This window comes from Emydura macquarii, unplaced genomic scaffold (genome assembly GCF_026122565.2).
Source record: "Emydura macquarii macquarii isolate MOO-44397 ecotype Brisbane River unplaced genomic scaffold, CSIRO-AGI_Emac_v2 contig_2975, whole genome shotgun sequence".
NCBI lineage: Eukaryota > Metazoa > Chordata > Testudines > Chelidae > Emydura > Emydura macquarii.
The window spans coordinates 2,455,990-2,481,570 of NW_027133112.1; the positions used below are offsets into that span (position 1 = coordinate 2,455,990).

The 25,581-nt window shown below is 38.3% G+C and overlaps 1 protein-coding gene across 11 annotated transcripts in view; it reads right to left on the reverse strand.

Moving 5' to 3' along the window:
• The window catches only part of FHOD3 (formin homology 2 domain containing 3), a 586,676-nt gene that overhangs the window by 291,904 nt on the left and 269,191 nt on the right, over positions 1-25,581 (reverse strand). For all 11 annotated transcript variants that reach the window (XM_067569969.1, XM_067569968.1, XM_067569967.1 and 8 more), the window contains exon 5: positions 8,584-8,689. In XM_067569969.1, coding sequence (XP_067426070.1) covers positions 8,584-8,689 — 106 coding nt within the window. The remainder of the gene's footprint in view (positions 1-8,583; positions 8,690-25,581) is intronic.

Genomic DNA, 25,581 nt, shown 5'->3' on the forward strand with positions numbered 1-25,581 from the left:
ATGCACTTTACAAAGGTTAGACCCATTTTACAAATTACAAAACTGAAGCACAGAGAAGTTCATTGACATCATGCCTATGGCCTCACAGTGAGAAAATGAAAAGCCTGGACCTGTGCTCTAAAAATTAGGTTTAATTCAATTTTAACATAAGTGCTTGACTAGCACAATATTTTGGGATGCAATATAACAAGTTTTTGCCTAAACAATATGTGCGTGAATGAGGCCACAATTTTGCTCATTGTGTTACTTTTTTCACAAGGGATGTTGTTATATTTCTGGGTTTCCTGGAGTTATTTATTTTCAGGACTATTGGTAAAAGTGATTTTAAATTCATGAAAGGTCTTGTAAAATTAGTAGGGCAAACACCATAACCTATTACAAAATCTTACTGCATGCTTATTTTATTTAGTATAAAGCCAAAAAATCATCATGGAAGCATAAAAAGCAATGCAAACAATGTATCCCATCCATACAAGACCCAATAAGTACCCAAGTTCACAGGACAGAAGGAAATGACATGTTAATATCAGCTGTTATAGAGGATTGAAGTTCCACATTGGCTATGTTTATCAGACTATTCACTCAGGTTTAATCCTATTAACCAACATGTCACCTTCCCTCAGAGTATTTTAGTTCCTTATCCTATGTCTGTTACAACAACATAGCTTGATCCAAAGCCCACTAAAGTCAACAAGATGACTCTCATTTACTTCAATGAGCTTTGGATCAGGCCCTAGAGACAGATCATAGTGAATTCTGCTACAGCCCAACTCCTCTGTCCAAATAACTGTATTGAGTATAGGCAATTCAAGCATCAGAAGTGATACATCTATGGGTTTACATGACATGATTGGTACTTTTTTGACCTTGCATGTTTAACTAGCTTGACTACATTCTAAAATGTTCTCTTTAGATTACTTAGAACTGAAATAACAAGGTCATGCCACCTGCACTCAAGGGCAATCTTACATCTCTGTTCCTGACTAGAAAATGGCCCTTTCAGGTTCATTGCAAGTTTATTTTCAGGTTTATTATTGCTGACTAGAAAATGTAAAATTGTTTCATTCAGGACATCACTTTTGAGCAACAGATTCTTGAACCATGGTTCCAACTATTATTATTTATATTACAGTACTGCCCAGGGGTCCCAACTGATAAGATAAGAGGCCCATTGTGCTAGATACTCTATAAAAGATAGTAAGGCACAATCTTTGCCCTGAATAGGTTAAAGCTTGTCTTAATGTACAGTGCTGCAGCTGCGCCGCTGCAGCGTTTTAGTAAAGATGCTACTACACCAACTCAAGAGCTTCTTCCATTGGCTTCGTTAATTCACCTCCCCAAGAGGTGGTAGCTATGTCATGGGAAAAGTTCTCCCATCGACATAGAGCTGTCAACAGCAGGCATTAGGTTGGTATCACTACATCACTATGTGGTGTGGATTTTCACACCCCTGAGCGTTGTAGTTATACCAATATAAGTCTGTAGTGTAGATCTGGCCTTAGAGTACATAAACAGAAAAGTCAGGTGAAGTGTGGGAGGGGAAAGGGAGAGACAGTGCAGAGAAGTAATCCAAGGTCACAGAAAGTCAGTGGCAGAGCTAAGAAAAGAACCAGGAATCCTGAATTCCAGTCAAATGCCCCATCCACTGTATTGCACTTTGCCTCTCACTTACTCAGGTCTTGTCTTCATTCCAAATTAGCTCTAATTAGTACACTTAAACTACTACACTTAAGCTTGCCTAGTTCCAGGGAGAGTGACCAAACTTCAAAAGAACACTGGAGTTTCACAGGGTGCTTTGATAAGCATCACAGAGTGATTGGATTAGCTGCTGATGAGTTGTTGTAACCTGAGCTGCTCTATCCCCAACTGCATTACTAACTGGAGTATCAACTGATCTTCAAACCCTTCCCTTTCCCTTCCCTTCCCCCTCTCCCCCAAAAGGCCCGCTAATTCAAGCTTAAAGCAGCACTTAACTTGAGCTAGATATTTTTGTGTGTGGACAGGAATCAAGTTAGGGGTAACACTCGAGTTATAACTCAAGCTAGCTGTGCTGTGAATAATTTAACTCACTAAGTGCCTGTAAATAACTCCATTTTGTCTTAAAATGTAAGATTAGTTAGCCAACTATATTCCATTTTTTTTTTTTAACTTTAAACAAATTCTGTTCCCAGATATGAATAGACAGCTCCCATTGAAAGGATCCAAGGGCAGAATTTCACCCAAGGATATTATGGAGATATTGACTGATGGTCTCACTTTTCCTGTCACATTAATCTTTTGATTATATATTTATATTTCAACTAGGCCTGGCCTCCCCTTTAAGTACATTTTTTATGCCTACATAATTTGAGACCACAAAAATGAACTGTAGTTGTAATCTAATTACCTGTACTCCCAGGTAATGATTTGAAACCAAAATCAGGCAGTTAGAGATGCACATAGTCACATAAACTCAGCAAAAGAAAGGATGTTCTTCTGGAAACTTCCCTCTATATAACCATGGGGCAGTTCCTTTGTGGGACTAACCTGTTATTGTTCTGCTTAAGTCAATGGAATGATGACAATTTATAGCCTTTGAGTATCTACTCTCTTTATATTGATGCCCTTTTGATTACTAATTCTCTGACTTTATTAACTCTCCTCTCTTTCCCCCAATAACATAGGGCCAACTGAACTGAAAATGGCAAAGGCGACTATTCTTAAACTCTGTAATTAACCTGTGATTAGTTGGTATTTCATATCTCAGTCTTTCAATCTATGCAGTTAAAAAAAGAGCATATATCCACGAGGAAATCCAAAGAATCCCCAAAATTAAAGGATAATGAACAAATAAAGCCCTACCAATTGTGGACATTTTTCTTCCACCTTTTCTCCATTTCCATCTTCTCTTTTAATATTCTGATAACACCTACCTCAATATCATCTTCCTTAGTAGACTTATTGAGATAGAGATACATATCCAGAGAAAGACTGCAGTTTGATGAATCAGCAAAATTAAAAAAAAAAACATTAAAAACCTTGCAACACTGAGATATGCTCAGCTTCTCCCAGCAAATTCAAACACCATACAAAAGGCTATTTCTGTAGGATACAAAGTATATTTTCAAATTTTTAAACTAACCCTATTAACTGCTAATCCCGCACCAAAATTACCACACTTGAATTGTTTCTGTCATCCTCCATCAACATTCCATTGGAATCAATATACAGTTAGGATGTAGCTAGAAAACTCAACAAAAGAACAGATGTTCTAGGATATTCAGTAGAAAAGAATAGAAAATCTTCCTTTGCTGATTATTCTTCACTTATGTCTTACAAAGACCCTTTTCCTGCTCAATGTTTACATCAATGACCTATTTTTGACTATATGTCATATCTACAACATTTACCACACTGATGGCATTATTCCTTTGGAGCCCATTGACTATGGTGTACAGCTTCTGAACATGTCTTTTTACAATTAATATAAAGGAAAGCTGTCGAGTAAATTTAGGCCTAGTGGTTATTAACTGAGAATGATAACCACTGCATCTAAATAACCATTACATCAAAATTAAAAAAAAAAAAAAAAAAAAAAGAGAAAAGGCACTAACTTCTATTGTTTCAGGACTTCCTGTAGACAAATCAGTGTTTATTGCTCCATTGCATGGCTCTTTGGAAGAAAACCCATTTGGAAAGATATTCATAGACAATGCTGATTCGTGGGGCACCAACAAATAGATAAAAGTGTTCCACTCTTTAGCAATGTAACATTTTTACAAAAACTGTCCTTGGTTCATCTGTATTCTGCGCAATAGGCACACTCTTATCTGTTACTCGTTTACTAATTAAAGAAAATGAAATTCTTGCAACTAGTCATTCTTCTGGCAGCACCTTCTGCCTTGAAACTCAGTAGATTTTTCTAAATATAAAGGGTTCTAAATATAAAGGATTACCCAGAAAACCAAACTTGCAAGCAGGAAGCTTCGCGTGAAACAATAAACAAAAAACAAACAACAAAGTTTGTCCCCATGAAATTAATTCTTGAAAGCAAAGACTGGCATTAAACAATATAATAACATAAACATGATTGCTGGACTTGACTTTGCTTCCACTTGCTGCTGGAAAATTAAAACTTGACGTGGATGTTGGCATCCAATTCCACAGAAATCTCTCTTGAATAAACACCACTTACACTCTTCCATCAAAAATGTTGCATGTTTATGCACTACAAAGTCAGGAAATGTCATGGTTAGGGTTGGAGTTAATGGCAACACTACACAATGCCTGCGGACAATAGAAGAAGAATAGTGTCTTCAGTTAAAGCTATAAGGGAATTTAGCTGGGATATGAAACTTAGGCCAACTCATGTCTTTTTGTGGTTCAGGATGAACACGTTCCAGAAGGAGGATAAATCCCACTGCATGGGGTATTAGGAGACAGGCACACCTTGCTTGCATACTGGAAGCATTCAGTGACCCACACTAAATCATTATATATTGTTGTATTTCCATCACTTAACAAGCTGTTCAAAACCCACAGCACTGCCTCAGCTTCTCGGGTTCCTATTATGATGCATTTTAAATCCCTATGTTCAACTAGAACTCTACAGCTCTACATTTAAAAACACCAGATTCGATTTATATTACATACATGGTTATCTGCAAAACCTTAAACCATTTCCTACAGTCATCCAAAAATAAGAAGTCAGAAAAATATTATTTTCACATGACGTCCACTTAATGTTTCTTCTCAACAGCCTCCTCATATTTTTGGATAGGGTTGGATACACTGTACTTGGAAGCCTATCTTTATCTCAGTGCACATACAGCCCTATTCAGAAAGCACACACTGGTTCCTGGAACTGAAAACAGCTGACAAAGGCTTGAAGTAATAATGGACTTCAAATAGCCTGAAAGTCAGTCAGGGCTTAAATTCAATTTCTAAAGAAAACACAGATATAGGAAAATGCTAAAAGTTATTTTTTTCTTACGACACTTATAGAGATAAGGATACATACCTAGAGAGAGAGAGAGACTACAGTTTGATTGATCAGCAAAATATTAAAATCTCATAATGTCGACTTTACTTTAAGATATGCCTTATATGGCTCGTAGCCCTATAAATACTTAATAACCATGCTTTTCATCCACACTACATACAGTGGTATTTTATTTAGTTATTTTTTTACCTGTCTTAATAGTCACCTGTTGATAACAAAGCAGCAGTGTTGGAATACCTTTTTCTTGGTACAATCACTGAAAAGCAAGCTTCATATACATATGCTGTGAACATCAATATTACAGTCTGATCAAAACAAAGCCCACTGAAATCAGTAGAAAAACTTTCATTGACTTCTGTTTGCTTTAGATCAGGCCTATGACATATACAGCTTTCCCACATGAAAGTATAAAAGACGCATACCAAGAATTTGACCATTTTAATCCTCCTAAATCTGATGGCATTAGGACATCCTTCTGAGAGTATATACATACAACATTTAGTTACTGCTGAAAAGCAGATGATGTGGATAGATGTTTTACTGCCACTCATTCAACCTGTGAATGTGAAATGACATTCCAACAAGGTAGAGGTACAGATAGCATGTAGCAAGCTCACATAAATGAGGCCACATCACACAGACATTGCCAAAAACAGGCATTAGAAAGCTGACTTGCCTAATAGTAGATTATTACTCTGAAATCCTTAGCACGATTTAATGCAGTTACTTTGACCAAGTAAGGAATATTCACTGTATTCCAAGAGGGAAACCCATGTTTCTCACTAATTTATTTTGCAAATTCTCTTGGATATTTCCTATATCCAAAATGCTTACTCTCCTTAAAATCCCTAGAGACAAAGGGCTGCATTGGCAGCTAGTGTTTATTAGTGAAGCTCCATTCCATTGAATGGGGTTTCATCAATTTACACCAGCTGAAGATCAGATTCTTTTCCCCCCCAATGTATTTGGTTTTTTATTTCCTTTTTTTTTTTTTTTTTTTCAGTGTAGTTATGGCCAATTACTCCTGCAGGACTTTTCCTCAGAGCTGTAAAGAAAGGATCTTATTTAGTGTTCATGTATTATTTTTCTGTGAGCTTGTCTAGCTTCATGGTGTATTATCTCATGAGAGTACATTACCAGCCCTCCCACTAACATGTATAATTATTGTGCTGCAGAAACAGGCAGTGTTGTTTTAACACATACCACTAACATGTTAGTGTCTCTATTGGTCCTATCTTCAAGTGTCTTATTTAAAGGGTACTTTCAACTCAAATATACTATTTTAAATAATGCAGATCTAGAATCCCTAGCTCTTAAGCTATCTTTCTACTTATGTATGTCACTCTTATTTGGCTCCTCCGTGTCTGGTTTGTTTTTTGTTGGGGTTTTATGGAAGGTAAATGAACCAGGCTGATAACTTTAAAGACTCTTATAAACTGCACCATGATTGTATTTCAGTGGCGCATCCATCAACAATGCATTCTTCTTGAGATTCCCTGTTTACCAAGAGGTCGAGAGCGGCTGCTGCTGGCAAAGCCATCACAGTTGTACAGTTCCTCTTGTATGACCACTCTCCCATCTACTCTCTGCCCCTGAGAAGGAGGCAAGGAGAAGCTACCATTGACTGGGATCCTTGTTTGGCAACTTGGATTAATTGCCACTGCTTGCAGCCCAGATCTTCTTGATAAATGAAAAGATGAACTACTGCTGCTTTTGAGATAGGATAGGGTGATTTTTAAAGTGATGATGTGAGTGATATGGTCCCCTCCCCCCCACACACACACCCCTTCTGACCTCCCAGCCTCTCCCCGAAAGAAATGAAGCCTTTCCAACTCAATAGGCCAAATTTTCAAAAACATCTTATAAAACTGTGTCTGCAATTGGTTGCATCCACAATTTTGCGAGTGCAAAGAACAGAAGTTAAACAGTCATTACCTGATTACTTCAACAAATCAGGCATCTGAAGACTGTTTCCATTCAAGCTAATTCCAGAGATAAGGGAAGATGAATACCCCTAGCTGCTTGTCCCATGCATGACATGCTAAAAATCACACACCCAGGAAGAATAATTTTTCTCTACTCCTTTTGCAATTTACAGTCACCTGATGCAGGCCAGGGAATTCCTTTATGTGTAGGATTGAAGTATTTTAACAGAGCTTAACAACATAGTCATAGCAAATGACAAAGGGTGGAGAGAAGAGAATGCATTAGTAAAGTTTAAATTTTCCAGCTCTCCCAGTCATGTTCATTTCCTCTTTAACACTGTCTGATTATACTGTCATAGAAATATAAGGCTAGAAGGGACCTCAAGAAGTCATCAAGTCCTGCCTCCTGTGCAGAGGCAGGACCAAGTAAACCTAGACAATCCCTGACAGGTGTTTCTCCAACCTGTTTTTAAAAACTGCCAGTAATAAGAATTCCACAACCTACCTTGGAAGCCTAGTCCAGAGTTTAATGACCCTCATAGTTAGAAAGTTTTTCCTAATATCTAACCTGAATCTGCCTTGCTGTAGATTAAGCCCATTACTTCTTGTCCTAAATTCAGTGAAGATGGAGAACAACTGATCACCATTCTTTTTATAACAACTCTTTACATGCTTGAAGACTGCTAACAGGTCCTGCCTCAATCTTCTTTTCTCAAGACTAATCATGTCCATACATGAAAGTTTTTTTAACCTTTCTTCACAGGCCAAGTTTTCTAAACCTTTTATCACTTTTGTTGCTCTCCTTTGAACTCTCTCCAATTTGTCCACATCCTTCCTAAAGTGTAGCATCCAGAATTGGACACTCCAGCTGAGGCCTCACAAGTGCTGACCAGAGTGGGACAATTACGTCCCATATAACATCCCTGTTAATACACTCCAGAATGATATTAGTCATTTTCGTAACTGCCCAACATTGTGACTCATATTCAGTTTGTGATCCACTATAACCCCCAGATCTTTTTGAGCAGTACTACCATCTAGCCAGTTATTCCCCATTTTGTAGTTGTGCATTTGAGTTTTCCTTCCTAAGCAAAGTACTTTGCACTTGTCTTTATTGAATTTCATCTTGTTGAATTCAGATCAATTCTCCAATTGGTCAAGGTCATTTTAAATTCTAATCCTCTCCTCCAAAGTGCTTGCAACCCCTCTCACCTTGGAGTCATCTGCAAATTTTATAAGCATGCGCTCCAATACACTATCCAAGTCATTAATGAAAATATTGAATAGCACTAGACCCAGGCCTGACTCCTGTGGGACCCCCACTAGATACTCCCTCCCAGTTTGATAGCAAACCATAGATAGTGACTATTTGAGTATAGTCTTTCAGCCAGTTGTGCTGCCCCCTTACAGTAAATTAATTTCAACTATATTTCTCTAGTTTGAATGTCATGGGGGACTGGTGATACATTTGCATGGTATCTTTTCCACTGCTTTAAGTGTATCTGCCTTCCCGAACATATAAAAACCTCACAAACTCACTCACTGGGAGACCCATTACGAATTGCTAACAGCTGCAAATTATTCAAACATGTTTGAATCCTTGATGTAGTAGGTTGGAGCAGATTTGTCAGTGAAATTCACTGCAGGAAACACAGCTTCTGAGTTCATTTACTGTACCTCTTAAGATGTAGTTCTGATAGTTCTGGTCTGCCTCAGCTCCCACTTTTATCAAGCAAGTCAGGCCTTCAGCCACAACAAACTCGTGAACTAAATCCTTGTCATCCTGCCAGAGAAGAAGAGAAAAGGAGAAAAAACAGAGATACCACATTACAAATCTCAAAGACAAGGAAACATTTTTTGTCATAATAACATAAACCAAAATATATGGCCTGCGGTTTTTACTTTCTATTCAAATTAAATGAAATGAGCATACTCCTTCCTGAAAGTCAGAACTGGACCAAGAATTCTTCCATCAACCTAGCTACATCTATACATCAGGTTGGCCACCCTATGGCATTCAGGGTGTGAATTTTTTCATAGCCCAAAGCAACCTAGCCAGGTCAATCTAATTTTTAGGTGTAGATCAGACCTTTAAGGGTGTGTCTACACTGCAATTAAACACCCGCAGCTGGCCCACAACAGCTGACTTGGGCTCGCAGAGCTTGGGCTGCAGTGCTGTAAAACTGCAGTGTTGACATCTGGGCTCGGCCTGGAGCCTGGGCTCTGGGACCCTCCCCCTTTTGGGATCCCAGGGCTCACGCTTCAGCCTGAGCCTGAACATCCACACAACAATTTTTCAGCCCCGCAAGCCCAAGACATCTGACACGAGCCATCCGAGGGTGTTTAATTGCAGTGTAGACACACCCAAAGACTGTGCGGCAATATCAGCAATATAGGCCACCTCAGCCTCTTTGCATAATTTCAACTTAAGTATTTACAGTAGGTGCCATAAAATATGGATATTTACTACACTGTAATATTTACTTTATCATAGTATTTGTGATATTAATTCAACTTTGAGTGAGAAAATAAAATGTTAAATTTAATGATCGAGGGTAGCTAAATTCCCCCTACATTCTTACGGAAAAGTCATATAAAATTTCATACAAAATGATTTTCTGTTTGCTATATTGTTTTGTTTTTTTTTAAATAACCATTCTTTGGAATTTACTAGACAACTACATCTCTTTTATGAAATTTTGCCTGAGTATAAACTAAGTAAGAATTTCAGGATGTGACCCAAAGTTTTCAGTTGGTTGGTTGATTTTTTTTCCTTAGGAATATAATGTATAGAAATGAGGAAATGACAGCATACAGAACCACTGTGTGCTGCAAGGTTAGATTTTTTGTCACTTAAACTATTTCTAAATGTCTAAAAGTAATAGCTTAGAAAGTTTTTTTCTTAAACGGTCTGTTTTGAATAAAAACCTTTCTAAATTGTAAAATTTTACATAATGCAAAAATCATCATGAAATACAGTAGCTGTCACTAAAAAGTCAACAGTTACTTCAGAGTAATACTGCATGACCTTAATATTTAAAATCAACAGTCCATAGCACTTAAAAAGTCCTTCTGTCCTGCAAGGGAGAATCTTTTCTCCAGGAAATCATTAGAATTCATTTTGCAGGGCAAGTATAATTGTAAATGACATGATTTTTACACATTTGGTATTATTAGTTTCATATTCCCATTAATAAATTATCTCTCTAATGGTATATTGCTAAAATGACCAAGCCAAACTTAACAGAAATTGAAAAAATAGTCATCACCATTCAGCATCACAGGTTCTTTTTTGTTAACCATTAATTATTTTGGAATCAGTAATATTTGTTGATTTAAGGAACAAAATACCGATAATTGTTAGAATAATTAACTACATCTGTGTCATTCTGGTTAATAAAATACCACTCATGGACTGTGGTTAACATTTTGCCATTAGTTAAATTTGCTCATGGTGATTGATGCAAGTTATTTCTTGGACCACCAGTCTCTTATGCAGCACAATCTGGTGACTACACTACTTCAGCTGCTGAAGAGAAGACAATATTATTTAGATCACCATGCCAATAGAGTAGATAGTAACATTTATATAAAAGAAAAAGACAGCCATTCAAATACATGCCTAAACTTACAGAATTCCACTGGACAGTTAGATAAGCAGCAATTGATGGAAGGACTAAATCAATTAACCAGGTAAGCATTAATAAATGTAAAATATTAATGGACCTAGCTGCTTTGTGAACACAAACACTAATGTTGCCTGTGGACTACCAATAATAAATTATTTTTACATATACTCATACAGGTTTTCACAAAAAAAATAGATGTCAGTGGTAACTGTCATCTTTCAAATACTGTAGCTCTAAGGAAAGAGGTCCAGACTCCACAATTATAGTAAATACATAATTTTGTTGGAGATTATTTTTTATTTGTCATATAACTGATGGTGATCACTGAATTAGAAAACTTTAAAGCCATCTAAAGTATAAAGTGTTTGTCTTTTATGTTGGCAATATACTTATTAGGCTCTGAATTTTCTACATTCACTAGAGTGAAGAGTTATGTCATTTTAATAATTTGTTGGAACGGGTATATCTTCAAGCCATTAAGTGTCCTGAGGGAAATTTATGCAGCAGCAAATCTTGAGATAGCTGGGAATGCTGGGGAAGGCAGGAAGGGTTGAAAGATGTCAATCAAAAATTTTACCACCAGATAAGAATAATTTATCCTATTTAAAAGCATAAAAAGGGGAAGCCAACTTAAATCAAACTCATCCCTCAGTTCTTTTCATACACCTATGTAAAATAAATAACACAGATTGGGAGATGACTAGTGCTATACATGAAACTTGGGTTTAGAACTCTACTTTCCTATGGATTTATATTTTTTTCTTAAACATTAATGAAGCACTGGTAAATATATTGTTTCAAGATTCACAATCCCTAGAAACCATCATATGGAGTCCTTAATTTAAGCTATTAAATTGTAGATGCAAATAGCAGATTTGGTGAGAGGGATAAACTTGCTCTAATTTTTTTAAAACTATTTTGTTGACATTCAAAATTTTTATAATGTGATTCTACCTCTGTTCAGCTCCATGGTAAAGGTTGTATCAATAGGATGGTAGTGGATCGGTCAGAAAGCGGGACTACAGAGTCTCTTTGGTAATCTTTTTTTTTTTTTTTAAATAGACATACTCCTCTTGCTGAATAAAACAGGATAGATTTTAGCTGTGATGCACACACAGGGGCTTGTCATAGCTCCACGGGAGTCAATGGAGCTAAAACAATTTATGCCATCTGAGGATCTGGCTCCGATATTTCGGGGCCAGATTACGGCCCACGGTAAACCCGCTTTGTGCCACTTCAGAAGTGCAAAGGAGAATTAAAGCTGCCCTACCTGAGCAATTGTGGATTTCCCAGGTATGAGGGAATCCTTGGTTGACAAAGAGTCAAAATAACAGGCTCTCCTCCACCTACCACCAGGCCCCTGACATGGGGGGATGCCCAGGTATGCTGGGAAGCTTGTGGGCAAAGCATGCTGAGCTCTGGCAATCCCTGGCTACTGCAATGCCCCTTGGAATCTATTATAAGCTGACACAACTGAGAGGACTGAGCGCTTCAATTCCAAGTAAATCTATCTCAGGCTAATTTGCTTAAGAACTGTTGTCAAAATTTTCACTTTAAGGCAAAGTTCCAAAACTAACATTCCACAGCAGCTTATACCGTCGAAATACCATACATTTTTCAGTTGACTGAAAAAAATGATACAAGACAAAATGCATTCTAGACCTAAATCCATATTTAGCTGGCTACATAAATGTGGCTCGATTTTCAGAAGTGCTCATGTAGTAGCATTAACTTTTAAGTTAATGATTAAAGTTTAAAAATTCTGATCTATGTGTATTATTTTTTGCACAATACCAATCTGACAAATAAACAAATGTGCCAGTCTATACAGAACAATTGTAAATATAGGAAAAACTATATTACAAATGCTAAGGGTCTAAACTAAAATGAAAAGGGCTAAATTTTGCTCACTGTAGTCACACATTGTCCCATTAACTTCACATGAATGGGCCCATTAAAATTACTTGCTTAAGTAAGAAGAAAAGGATTCAGGGAACATAACATAAAAATGTAGATCTAAAGCTGCCACTTTAGCCTTAACTCACTTCATAATGTCCACAGCACTATGTGGTCTCAAGTAGTGAGTGATCTCAACTAGTGCGTATAGAAGTACAAAACTTGGAGGCAATGCGCCAAATTCACCCCAGGTCTAACTCCAATGAAGCCATTGGAGTTCAGGCAGTGATGAAAATGATCCAATGAGACAAAGTGAAGCAGAAATACCATCACATGGGCACACATCATTTGCACTACAATTTATTTTGCAAAGTCATATACAAATTTTACAATGCTAGTTTTCTCAGCACTCAAAAGTCCGCCAGGTGCTTCCCAATACACCTAAAAGACATGATAGGGTGACCAGACACTAAGTGTGGAAAATCAGGCAATAGGATTGAGGATATTAGGCACCTATGTAAGACAAAGCCCCAAATATCAGGACGGTCCCTATAAAATCAGGACGTCTGGTTGCCTTATCCCTAATCCAAGTAGTTTACAAACCATTTTTTGTTCTGTGTTTGTACAGCACATAGCATAATGGAGAGGATCCTGGTCTATGTCTGGGGCTCCTAGACAATACTGCATTACAAATAAACAATAAGTAAGACATAAATAGGAGAGTTACAAGAAAGGAAGGAGGAAAAGACTAAGGTGATATCAGTAAGACTATGCTGTTGATCAGTGAAGGGTAGAGCAATGAATGATGTAGTACAGAAGGTTTTTGTTTAAATAAATGAAATACATTTCTTAACCACAAGGCCAGTTCTCCTTTCAAGCAGGCAAAGTATGACCTACTAGATAGTTTGAAAGACTCTGTGCTGTGTGGCAGAATAAAGGGAATGCAAGTACATAATTTCTTCTCTCCGGGTTTCTCTAATATAAAAGAACAGAAAGGTCCAACCCATATACGCACACACACAGCTATGTCATTTATACAAAAAGGAACAGTTTGAGTAGCCTCTTGGTCTCTCAGTATTCTGAAAATTGTTTTCTTTACAGTTATAAAGAGATTGAAAAAAGTAGCAGTAAGCCCTAGAACTCATCTGCTATGCTTTATGTAAGTTTATCCGTGATTAAGATAAACTAAGTCTGCTCAATCCATTCTGATTCACTAGAGGGTATATGCATTCACAGATTCCAGCAAGGAAATTATTTTAGTTGCCAAAATCTATGGTTAAACAGATCTTTGTGGTATTTCAACATATTGCAAGAATATGGGGCCTAAGCCACACAGGAAAAAAAAAATTACCAGAAAAAAGAAGTTATCCAGGATTTTGAAAAGTTACCCAAAATTAGCAGTGTAAGAGCAGTTTTACCAACGGTGAAAAGAAAGAGTCTTCTTCAAAATATTTTTTCCAGCAATCTTTTTGATAAATGATTATTGCTTTTATTCAACTTAATAAAAATAGTATTAGAATCTAAGCACTAATTTAATGTGAGGCCACTGAGATATAAGGAACACAGCAACCAAATATATATTGCTGATAGGAATTACTATTGAAATCAGTAAAATTGGTTGGTAACTATCTTTTCCGGTACGTATTTCTTTACTTTTAGAAATATTTTATTGACACCTTTCTAGAAATCTTGATAAGAGATCAAGTATTTCCTGAAGAGTTTTCAGTGTCCTTGGGTTGACAGACAAAATGATCCATTCTGGATTGGTTAATGACAAAGTAGCATAACTGGAAATAGTGAAAAATAGAATAACTGTGTACCTGTGTTTCTAGAATATCTTTAACATTAAAAGACCTAATATGTCAATTTTGGAAGAGCTATAACATCCAAAAGAAATCAAAAAAGTCGGATTTAAAGCCCATTGAAGTCAAGAGGAGTCTTTCTATTGATATCAGTGAGCTTTAGATCGGGCCCTTCATGAGCAAAGAAAAGATTTTCAAAGGCAAAATATGGCATTTAGGTGCCTGTGTCCAATTGACTTTCATTAGTAGATGGATACGAAACTGCCCTTAATTCCTTGAGAAATCTCCCTCCAAATCTTTACTGCAATGGACGCATAGTTATTTTATGTTTGTACATCTACCAGAATATTATTCGCAAACAAAAACCCTGACAGTATCTTTTTAATTTTTAATGTGATATGCAGTATGTATTATAGTTTGGAGCCATTCCTTTTTCTTTTTTAAATGAGGCCACTTTAAATTAAATCAAGAAAGCTGATTTCTTGAATGTTATCAAAAGGGCTGAAGTAGTAAACTATTACCCTGTAGATTCATCCTTTACTGAAGTGAGATATATTGCTTTAGGACTGCAGAGGAAATGAAGGGGATGAGGAAACTTTAACCAGACTACTTTGAAAAGCACTGAATAAACATACCAAAGCTGAATTAAAAAAGGCTTTTAAAGTACTCCTCCTTTCCCCAATAAAATGAGAAAAGAAGGTGTAAAGAAGCAGAGTATAAACACATCATCCTGGAGACATAAATTTGCACTCTGTTCATTATCTATTCCATCATGTATATATGATGTGGGGAAAGAAGCAAACATCTGGAATGTGCAAAGAAAGATGAAAGGAATCCAAATCCACATATCCTAAACTGAAAAGAAAATGTTTACATGATTTCTGTACTAGAGTAATCTTTTCAAACCCATTAACTCACTGACTTGCCAAGTTAGGTGACCTCAAGAGTAAAGGCTGTTCTAGCATGGCAAGTGGTTCACAGTTTCCTGAAAAAGAGCATTCGTTCTATAGATTATATATAGAGCACCAATGCATGACAAGTAGTTGCGGCATCTGTGTGATAACAACTAGATGGGACAGAGGAAGGTTGCCATTTGGTAGGGAAATTGAACTCTCCAGTAATATTGCTAAGATTTATGACTCCTTAATCAGCAGGCATTAAAACACTGATGAGAAAAGCAGCAAAATACAGTCAAATCTCCATAAGCTGCCTTCTAAGCTCCTACAACCATAAAGATTGTGCAGTAACACACAGATCAGCTACTTAAGGACTTTACAAAAAGATACTGATGGCCCTGTCAGCTAAATATATTTTAAACACCCATTAAGACATTTGGAAGAGATAAAACCCTGAAAGAAAATAAGCATTTCAGGGGTAAAAATAGGAACAATTACCTATGTATACTGCTTTTTAATTTTACACAATTTTATTCTATAAGTCATCAAACAGAACCATGAATATCTTTAAACTATTTAAAGTTTGCTGGTTAAGTGAGTGGCTGGCAAATGTAATATATAAATATTTACAAACTGTCACACTTAAATCTTTCCAAAGCCTGCTCTCTCCATGGACCATGTGTTTTAAAAGTTCCTCCCCACAATGTTATTTTATTTCTGTTGTAGGAAAATTTTCTCCTAACTGGAGAAGATTTTTCAGAAAATTGTCTGCCAGAAAAACAGAATGTAATGAACTTTTTTTTTTTAAATCAGCTCTAACAAGCACTGCAAATAGCTGTAGTCTAAGCATCTGAGGACCCCGCATTAGTTATTTGCTAATCACATTTGGATGTGCACATATTTTTGTTTTACATGGCCCACAGCTGTGCAATTTACTAGATGCCTCCTTCCCATGGGAGCTTATAAGAGCTATGCCTGGGGGGGTTTCCACCAAATGGCAACTCATTTTTATGCCTTTCCTTTCTCTAAGACATCTTTCACATCCCTCTTGGAAGCCTGAGGATTCCCATATTTATTTCCACTCCATACATCTTGCCCCCACCACTTTACAAAGCTACATGTCACACCCATTGCAATGCTGGCTTGTTTAAAACAGGAAGCCAGATGCTGTCCACTTGTCCTCCCTCATGAGATAACATTTAATAAGCAGGCAGGCACATTCTGTACCAGCCAATTTTCAAATTGCAAGCGTAGAGCACATTGCAGCAACCTAGTCTGGAACTGACAAAGGCATGGATAGCTATGGTGATAGCCACATCCAAAATGAAGCGTTGGAGCCTCCTTGCCAAGCAGAAATGTAAACAGTATTCAAACCTGATTTTTTTTTTCCAAGACAGGACTCCCTTTTGTGGCACAAACCTGAACAAGCCAGATGTGTCCTCCATTGAAAGGAAAGTGCTCCCTCCCCCCAATTACTAGATGCAAAGCCTCCACGTGGTTTTTGTTAGGGCTAGATCAGGGCTGGGAATCAAACTTAGGTTTAATTACGGTTTTTGTCATACAGGATAAAAGCTTCACATCTGAATATGCCCTCTTGTGTCTTAATGTCATACTAATTCACATTGCTACATTGCAAGATATCACATTGTCTTGCAAATTGTTTCATGCAATGTCTTGCAATGTGAGAAAGTTAAATCCTACCTGAAACAATTCAGGGACTAGAGGCAGACCCATTGACATCTGACAGTTCAACGATTTTTAGTGTGAATCAGTTAATGTAGAACCCCACAATTAGACAGTGGTGTTGTTAACTCAACGTTTTATGCAGAGTCTATAGCAATTTCCATTTTTAAGACCAGAGGACTGAAGGAATCATTATTCGCATTTGTGCTCTTTAATTAATGGTACTTCTGCAACTTCCCCTCATGCTCTACTGCAGTACCTAAGCTGTTCATTGAAATGTGGATTGCACAGTCTGGAGCAATTGTCAAAATGAGGCACTGAATGGGGTCACTAGGCATTGCTTCAATACAAAATAATAGTAATAATCTAGGGATCCTTGAAGTGTGAACCTACTCTGAAAAGTTATTCCGTCAAATGGCATTCTGGGGGCCTATGTTTATTAGTAGTTAGTTACATCCAAATCAAATTGTATCAGTTTAGATGTAAAATGATGTGTTTTCTCTAACTGCCTCAGCATGCCCTGCAAACTGAGCCTAGGATCAGAAAATTGAGCAGGGTTTAGGAGGATTAGGAGTTGAGGATTAAGATTTTCTCATTTGGGGATATAAATTAGCTTCAAGGGGGCTGGAGATGACTGGTGAGGGAAGGAGAAGAAAAAGCACAGCAAGTGGTACAATGTAAATTAAGGCTTTGTTGGGATAAATTTTCTGAGTGAAGAAAAGAATACAAGGAATGTATTTGCTCTCTACCCCTTTTTTATTCTTCAACGTGAGCACATCATTTTGAAATAAAATGAGACCCCATATTCCAAAACAGCTACAAAGAATCTTCTACTGGCATGCAAATGAGGCAAAATGGCAGGATCTAGTTTTTTAAAAAAGATAACGTAGGGCAAGATCCTTTGGCCTGTTCCCCCCCCCGGTTTTGCATAACTGGTGGCACAAAGGGAGCAGAAAGCAGCCAGATCTCCCTTTCTGAGGATTCCTCTGGCTTTAACCAGCCCAAGTGTTTACAGAGCCATCATAGATTGCTCCTATACGAGTGTTTCTTGCAGATCCCAGTGTAGTAAGCATGTTAGGGTGTCAACAGATCACACTGCACTCTCCCTAGTTGGTGTATAGCCCCTATGTGGTCCATAGGCAGCCAACAACCAATTACCTTTTGTCCTTCCTCTCAGTTGCACAGCTAGGAATCTGGCCCATAGACTCCTTTCTGTATCACAGAAATGTCTGCACAGGAATGATTATTTGTAATTGCCCATATCTGCTTCCAAAGTACCTTGTGTGTCAAATCTGTTGAAGTTACTGGCAAAATTATCTGTCAACTTTGCTACCTCAGTGTAGAAAAAGAACACACTTTGCTCAGTTGTGTCACATATAAAAAGAAATTCCAGCTAAATTCCGAAGTCCAGTTTTTTTATTGTATAAGCAACAGTTGTTTTTATATATATATATATATGAAGTTGAGCTTCCAATGAGAGCAGTTCATATATTTTCAATTCTGTACATTATATAACATTGGTGACAAAATATTCCTAGATGAGTATACCAGAGAAATTCTGGTAGTGTTTCTCACGGTAGTTTTCTACCTCTGTTTGTACATGCATTTCTTAGCATATTCCCATGCTGCTGCCCTGTTTATTTTGTGAGATTGTCATCAATCTGCTCATAATGTATACCCCCAAGAGCTTTGCAGACAAACTGAGCCCTTTATGAGGGAGACAGTTGATTGTAATTTTCCAGAGGGATAAAACTGGAAATTGGCAGGAAACTGTGTGCTTATGTATATAATTGAGAACTAAACTGTGACTGCTCCAGTACCGAGTCTCTCAACATATATCATTACATGTAATGACATCTAGGAGTTTTAAGGCAATTCCCTACCAATTCTATATATAGGTTGTGGGAGAGTTCCCCAAAGGAAATAGTGGAAGCCCCATTGCTCAAATCATTTACACCTCTTGCTTATAGAGAAGAGATGAATCAAAGAACACGTACATATGAAATAATAAGTTGCATAGAGAAAATAGAGTTGTTGCTCCTATTTACCCTTTCACTTAGTATAGGAACAAAAAGACAATCAATGAACTTTGAAGGCCACTAATTCAAAACTATATAAAAATACTCAATCCGTGGAACTCATTGCCATAAGGTATCATTAAGGCTAAATGTTATGGAGGATTCGAGAAGGATGAGACATTAATACACATAATGAGAACATACACAGGTGTTAAACAGAAAATTTAAGGAATATAAATCTTCATGCTTCACTACATAAGCCAACCTCTAACAGAAAGGGCTAGAAAGGAACTTTGCGTACGGACAGGTTAGTTTATAATTGTCCACTATTGTGGTTCTTGCAGTTTCCTCTGAAGCATCTGATAATGGTCACTCTAATTATTAAACAGGATATGGGATTAGACTGACCACTGGTTAGATCCATGTGGGAACAGGCTGGGGAAAGGCAACTCTCCAGAATTTTAGTTGCCCTTTTCTGTATCTTTTCTCAAAAGAGATATATTAGAATTCAAAAAAAGGTATAGAAAAGGGCAATTTAAATGATAAGGGATATGGAACAGCTCCCATGTGAGGAGAGATTAGTAAGACTGGGATTTTTCAGCTTGGAAAAGAGACAACTAAGGGGGGATATGATAGAAGTCTATAAAATCATAACTGGTGTGGAGAAAGTAAATAAGGAACTGTTCTTTATTCCTTCTCATATCACAAAAACTAGAGGTCATCAAATGAAATTAATAGGCAGCAGGTTTAAAACAAAGAAAAGGAAGCATTTCTTCACAGAATGTACAGTCAATCTATGGAACTCCTTGCTAGATGTGAAGGCCACGCCTGTAACAGGGTTCAAAAAAGAAATAGATAAGTTCATGGACAATCAATGGCTATTGGCCACGATAGGCTAATTTGCTAATTGCTGTTTGTTTGCCAGAGGCTGGGAATGGGTGATAGGGGATGGATCACTTGATGATTACCTGTTCTATTTCATTCCCTCTGAAGCACCTGGCATAGGCCCCTGTCCGAAGACAGGATACTGGGCTAGACAGACCATTGTTCTAACCCAGTATGGTCATTCTTTTGTTTTTAGATCCACAGGCCTAAACACATTAGAGGCTCAGCAGCCATGACATAGCCTAATGGAGTATAGTCATGGCAGCAGAGGAGCTAGGTGGTGACTTTTTCCCAAGTGCCTGGCTTAGAAGAGGAGACTTCCTTTCCTCCAAACTCTGTTAGACCCCAGGTTCAAGAGTTCCCCTTCCAGAGATGTTTCTTGCAATCAGAGCCCCAACCCTCAGTGGCATACCCAACCTTGGCCAGTGATCTGGGCTGAGAAAAATAGAGCAAACCTAGAGGTGGGGCCGGGAGTAGACTCTTCCCACATTTCAGTCAGCGGCTGGGGAGGAGCTGGGGCAGTGGCAAAAGTAACAGGATGGCTGTATGGGGGGAGGGAGGGGGAAGTGAGGTGTACCTGGACACAGGTGATATAACCAGGCTCTGTTTTCAGCTTTGACTCACGGCATCCTTTTTTTCTTCTGCTGTCTGGCTGTTGCTTCAACCACTCCCCTTCCACCATAGTTCCTGCCCTGACTGCCTCACTCCCCCTACCCTCTATGTTCCTCTGCCAGTCCTCCCTCTCCTCCCCACTATCTCCTCACATTTCCTGTCACTTCCTGCTCCATTATCCTATCAACTTATCTCCTTCACCCTCTCTCTTGCCTCAACCTGTTACATATACATATGTGTAAGAATAAGATGACCCAGACGATTTGCTTTTTATGTTACATCCCTTTTCCCTATTCTTTGTCTGTCCTGTCTATTTAGATGGTTTTTCCTGGCAGGGAAAACTGAAAGGTGGATAAAGAGCTGGTTACAAGGAAGATTACAACAGGTCATACTGAAGGGTGAATTGTCAGGCTGGAGGGAGGTTACTAGTGGAGTTCCTCAGGGATCGTTCTTGGGACCAGACTTATTTTTAACATTTTTATTACTGGCTTTGGCACAAAAAATGGGAGTGTCCTAATAAAATCTGTGGATTACACAACATTGGGAGACATTGCCAATCGGAAGGAGGACTGGAATATCATACAAGAAGATCTGGATGATATTGAAAACTGTAATAGAATAATGGGATGAAATTTAATAGTGCAAAGTGGAAAATCATGCACTTAGGGACTAACAACAAGAATTTTTGATATAACATAGGGACATATAAGCTGGAATTGACAGAGGAGAGAAACGCCTGCATGTATTGGTTGATCACAGGATGACTATAAGCTGTCAATGTGATGTGGACGTGACAAAGGCTAATGCAGTCCTAGGATGCATTAGGCAATGTATTTCCAGTAGAGATAGGGAGGTGTTAGTACCGTAATACAAGGCATTGGTGAGATCTCACCTGGAATACTGTATGCAATTCTGGTCTCCCACGTTTAAGAAAGATGAATTCAAACTGGAACAGGTGCAGAGAAGGGCTGGTAGGATAATCCGAGGAATGGAAAACCTGCCTTATGAGAGGAGACTCAAAGATCATGGCTTGTTTATCCTAACCAAAAGAAGGCTGAGGAGAGATATGATTGCTCTCTATAAATACATCAGAGAGATAAATACCAAGGAGGGAAAGGAGTTACTTAAGTGAAGCACCAATCTAGACACAAGAACTAATGGATATTAACTGGTCATCAATAAGTTTATGCTTGAAATCAGATGAAGGTTTCTAACCATCAGAGGAGTGAAGTTCTGGAACAGCCTTCCAGAGGAGAAGTGGGAGCAAAAAACCTAACTGGCTTCAAGACTGAACTTGATAAGTTTATGGAGGGGATGAGATGATGAGACTCCCTACAATGGCATGTAGCCAATCTGTGACTGCTAGCAGCAAATAGCTCCAAAGGCGTATGATGGGAGACTAAATGGGGATGGCTCTGAGTTACTACAGAGAATTATTTCCCAGATGTCTGGCTGGTGGGTCTTGCCCACATGCTCAGGGTCTAACTATCACCATATATGGGGTGAGGAAGGAATTTTTCCCCATGTCAGATTGGCAGAGACCCTAGGGGTCACTTGCAGGTTTAAACTAGTGTAAATGGTGTATTTTCAGTAACGTGAAGTCTTTAAATCATGATTTGAAGACTTCAGTATCTCAGCCAGAAGTGAGAGGTCTATTAAGGAGTGGGTGGATAAGGTTCTGTGGCCTGCAATGTGCAGGAGGTCAGACTAGATGATCATGATGGTCCCTTCTGACTCTAAAGTCTATGAGACCACATATTCTTCTGTGTTCGTACAGTTCCTAGAGCACTTAGCACAATGGGGTCATTGGCCTGGACAGTGACTTTGGGAATTGCTGGAATATAAATAACAAATAATGAGATCTTCCCTATTTCACATATCATGAAATGTTTAGAATCTTAACGAAAATATCTACTTTATTGCAAAGTCTTATATATCTCCACGACCAAGTAAAAGTTATAAACAGACCTGCCCTTTATTTAGTTTTTTCTTCTTTTATAAATAAATCTACGTGAGCCATTAATAAAGTAACATTCTATACTCACATCTCTTGGATGTTTGAAGGACAAGAATGTGCAGGATGATCTCACAAAAGAAAAGAAAATATTAAACAAATGTTGACTAGTGCCATATTTCACTCCCCCTACAGACCACCACACTACCAGTGGGAAAAGACTGCCAAACAATTGAACATGAAACAGCATTTTGTTTTAGTATCGGTTTATATCTAAGACCTTACCAATAACCACTATGTATCAATGGGTACATTTTAGTGCAGGTAAACAACTTATAATGTACATCACGCTCCTAGCTCTCAATAGATCATGCAGAAAACTTACCCTTATAGTATCAATGTCCTAGCACATCATTGCAGTGAGTCAACTAGCTAGCTATCAAACAGCAAACGCCAGCAAATTTCTTTTCCAGTCTTATAAGCATCTCCAGGGTATTTCTGTTGCCAGCTAGTTGAACAGTCTGACATTAAAGTATTAAAAGACCAGATAATTTCTTGCCAAGTTGAAGACAGTTCAAATATACACCAAACTATTGCTGGTTATGCATTTCCATCTTGGCATAAATGAGTGGGCACCAAAATTTGCTGAAAAGTAAAACATTTTATTTACAGCCATTAATCCCCCATATCTAGTTTCCAACCCCAGGAGAGCACATGAACAGCAGAATGTTTCAGGGACTACATTTTGAACTGCACCACAGAAATATCACCAAAGCCAATGTAAAAGTGGTTGGTGTCGCATGTTGGCAAAAATGTAGAACAAAATACAATTCTTGCTAATTTGCACATCCCCCACCCCGAAAAGCATGGTGTTGTTTTTATTATTTTAAACTGTTAGTAAATATGTAATTTTACACCATATTTTGGATAAATGTGGTGATTTTAATATTAAACATTAAAATCTTAATTTTGTCCCAGGAGCAGGTAAGTCCCAGATAGTTGATGAAAGCTTGCAAAATGTTAAATGTCTTGGAAGGATTTTGCAGTTCCTCCATAGAGTGGATTGACTGACATTTGGTACTCAACCTATCACTCTTCAGGGACACTGGGAAGTACTGGAGCCCCAAAGACTGAGATTGTTTGGTCTTATTGTTCATTTGTCTGAACTTTTAAAAATATTTACAACTTGGAAGAAAAGATATTCCTCCATGAAAGTATTCTCTGAGTGGTCTCTGGAAAGGATGCATGAGGAACTGAAGACATTCAAATTGCTAAGAATAACCAAACATTCATACAGCTGTCCCTGTTGCCACCCGATATCAAAAAGAAAAGTCTATAGGATGGTAAATTATAGACAAGACTCATATCTTTCTTCATTAGTCTTGCAGCGATTGTGTAGAGGACAGCAGAAAGAAGATGAGAAGAAGCAAGGTCAGTCATCCTATACATAGGGTACGCACAACATAACTGGTATATCTTCAGGTTTAATTTAGGATAAAGTAACAGCTCTGCCAATTAAAAGGAACTGTTCTTCCCATTTAAGGAGAATATATATGCCTTTTGTAAGACATACAAAAAAAGTCTTAGGATTTTCAATATATATATATGTATTTGCTCAACAAACATAATACCCACTAATGAGATTCTTCTCTTCTTTATTTTTTTTCCAAAAACGAAGTGCTTTTCTGTTTGTTGAGGACTGTGCCACAGCTGGAAATTTAGGCCCAAATGCAAGTCCCGTTGAAGTCAATGACATAATTCTCATTGACTTCAGTGAAGATGGATCAAACCCTTAGAAAAAGAGCACACTAAATGCTACAAGGATTTTAAATTTAACAATCCAATAAGTGAACTCCAGGGTTGCCTAGACTGGGAAAAAGTAGCTGAGGTTATTTTAGGGTTATCTTGACCTTTTTCTTAGTATAGACATGTGCATAGGCGTGCACACGGGGTGTGTCGGGTGTGCCCAGGCACACCCTAACGCAGGGCTCGACAAAACTCTAATGCGACGTGAGCTGCCGCCGAAAAGAAGGACCCCAGCAGTTTTTTCGGCGGCGGGTAAGACATCGTGAGCTACCACCGAAAAGAAGGACCCCGGTAGTTTTTTCGGTAGCAAGTAAGATGTCAATAGCTGCTGCCGAAACAGATGATGCAGTGAGATTTTTCGTCGGAGAGTAAGGCAGCGAGGGTAAGTCAATTTCAATCCAGTGTGGCCCAAAAATTCCCTGGGTGCGCACCCTAATGTAATGTGCTGCGCACACCTATGGACATGTGTTAACATCTTGTACCTCAATTTAGCTGGTCAAAAACCGTGCTTGGGGTAAGCTTCAACCAGCTAGACCTAGGTACAAGTGTTAACCTGTGTCTGCACTAGGAATTGGGTCAACCTTAGGTCAAACCTAACCTCAACTAGTCTAGTCTAGACAAATCCTTACTATCATGCTTCTTCAGATATTGTATACCAGACTTCTTTATAATATGATGTTGTGTATGAATTCTTATATATCCTTATAAAGGCCCTCCACTGCCTCCCCTCCTCTTTGGCCACCCTCTCTGCCACGAATGACTCTGCGATTCTTTTGTTCATCAATCCAGTGCAATTTATTTACAGTGTGCAGTCCCACCACCTTCTTAACATATACAGTTTGGCTAGCTGCCTTAGGAGCTTAAGCAGCCAGGCAGGTAGAGCCTCTGCTCCCCTTCCACTACCTGGCTTCTCCTTTCCTCCCTACTTCCCTCACCTGGGCCTGTTTATAGTCCCTGGTTAATGAGGCATACAGCTGTTTCCCTTGCCCCAATCTGGTACAGGTGTCCCTAGCCAGCTCCAATCTACCTCTCTCAATTGGGGCTGGCATGACAGAGGGCTGGCTAAGAGATTCCTGCCCAGCACTCTGTTACAATGACATTGCTTGAGATATTTAAACAAAACTAGACAAAGTATTAGAAAGTATGCTATAGTGAACAATCCTTCCCTCATTGGGGGGGAAGACTAAATTAGATGTAAACGCTTTTCAAAAAACAATAATTAACTACTAGTGACGTAGCAATGGAGAGGTGACAGCAATTGAATGTTCAGTAATATGCCTTGTACAGCAATAACAGGAGTTTAACAAATTAGGTTTAAGAGAGACATAAAAGGAGGGAATATCTTGACATTGCAGAAGGATGGACTCAATGATCCAATTGGTCTTTTCTGGCTCTACCTACTAGGCTAGGTGAAGCACTAAGCTCACCCAGACCTTCTTGCAGAAGAGGAACATGGGGACAGAGGACTGGAAGGGAGCTCCTGGGTCATCGAGT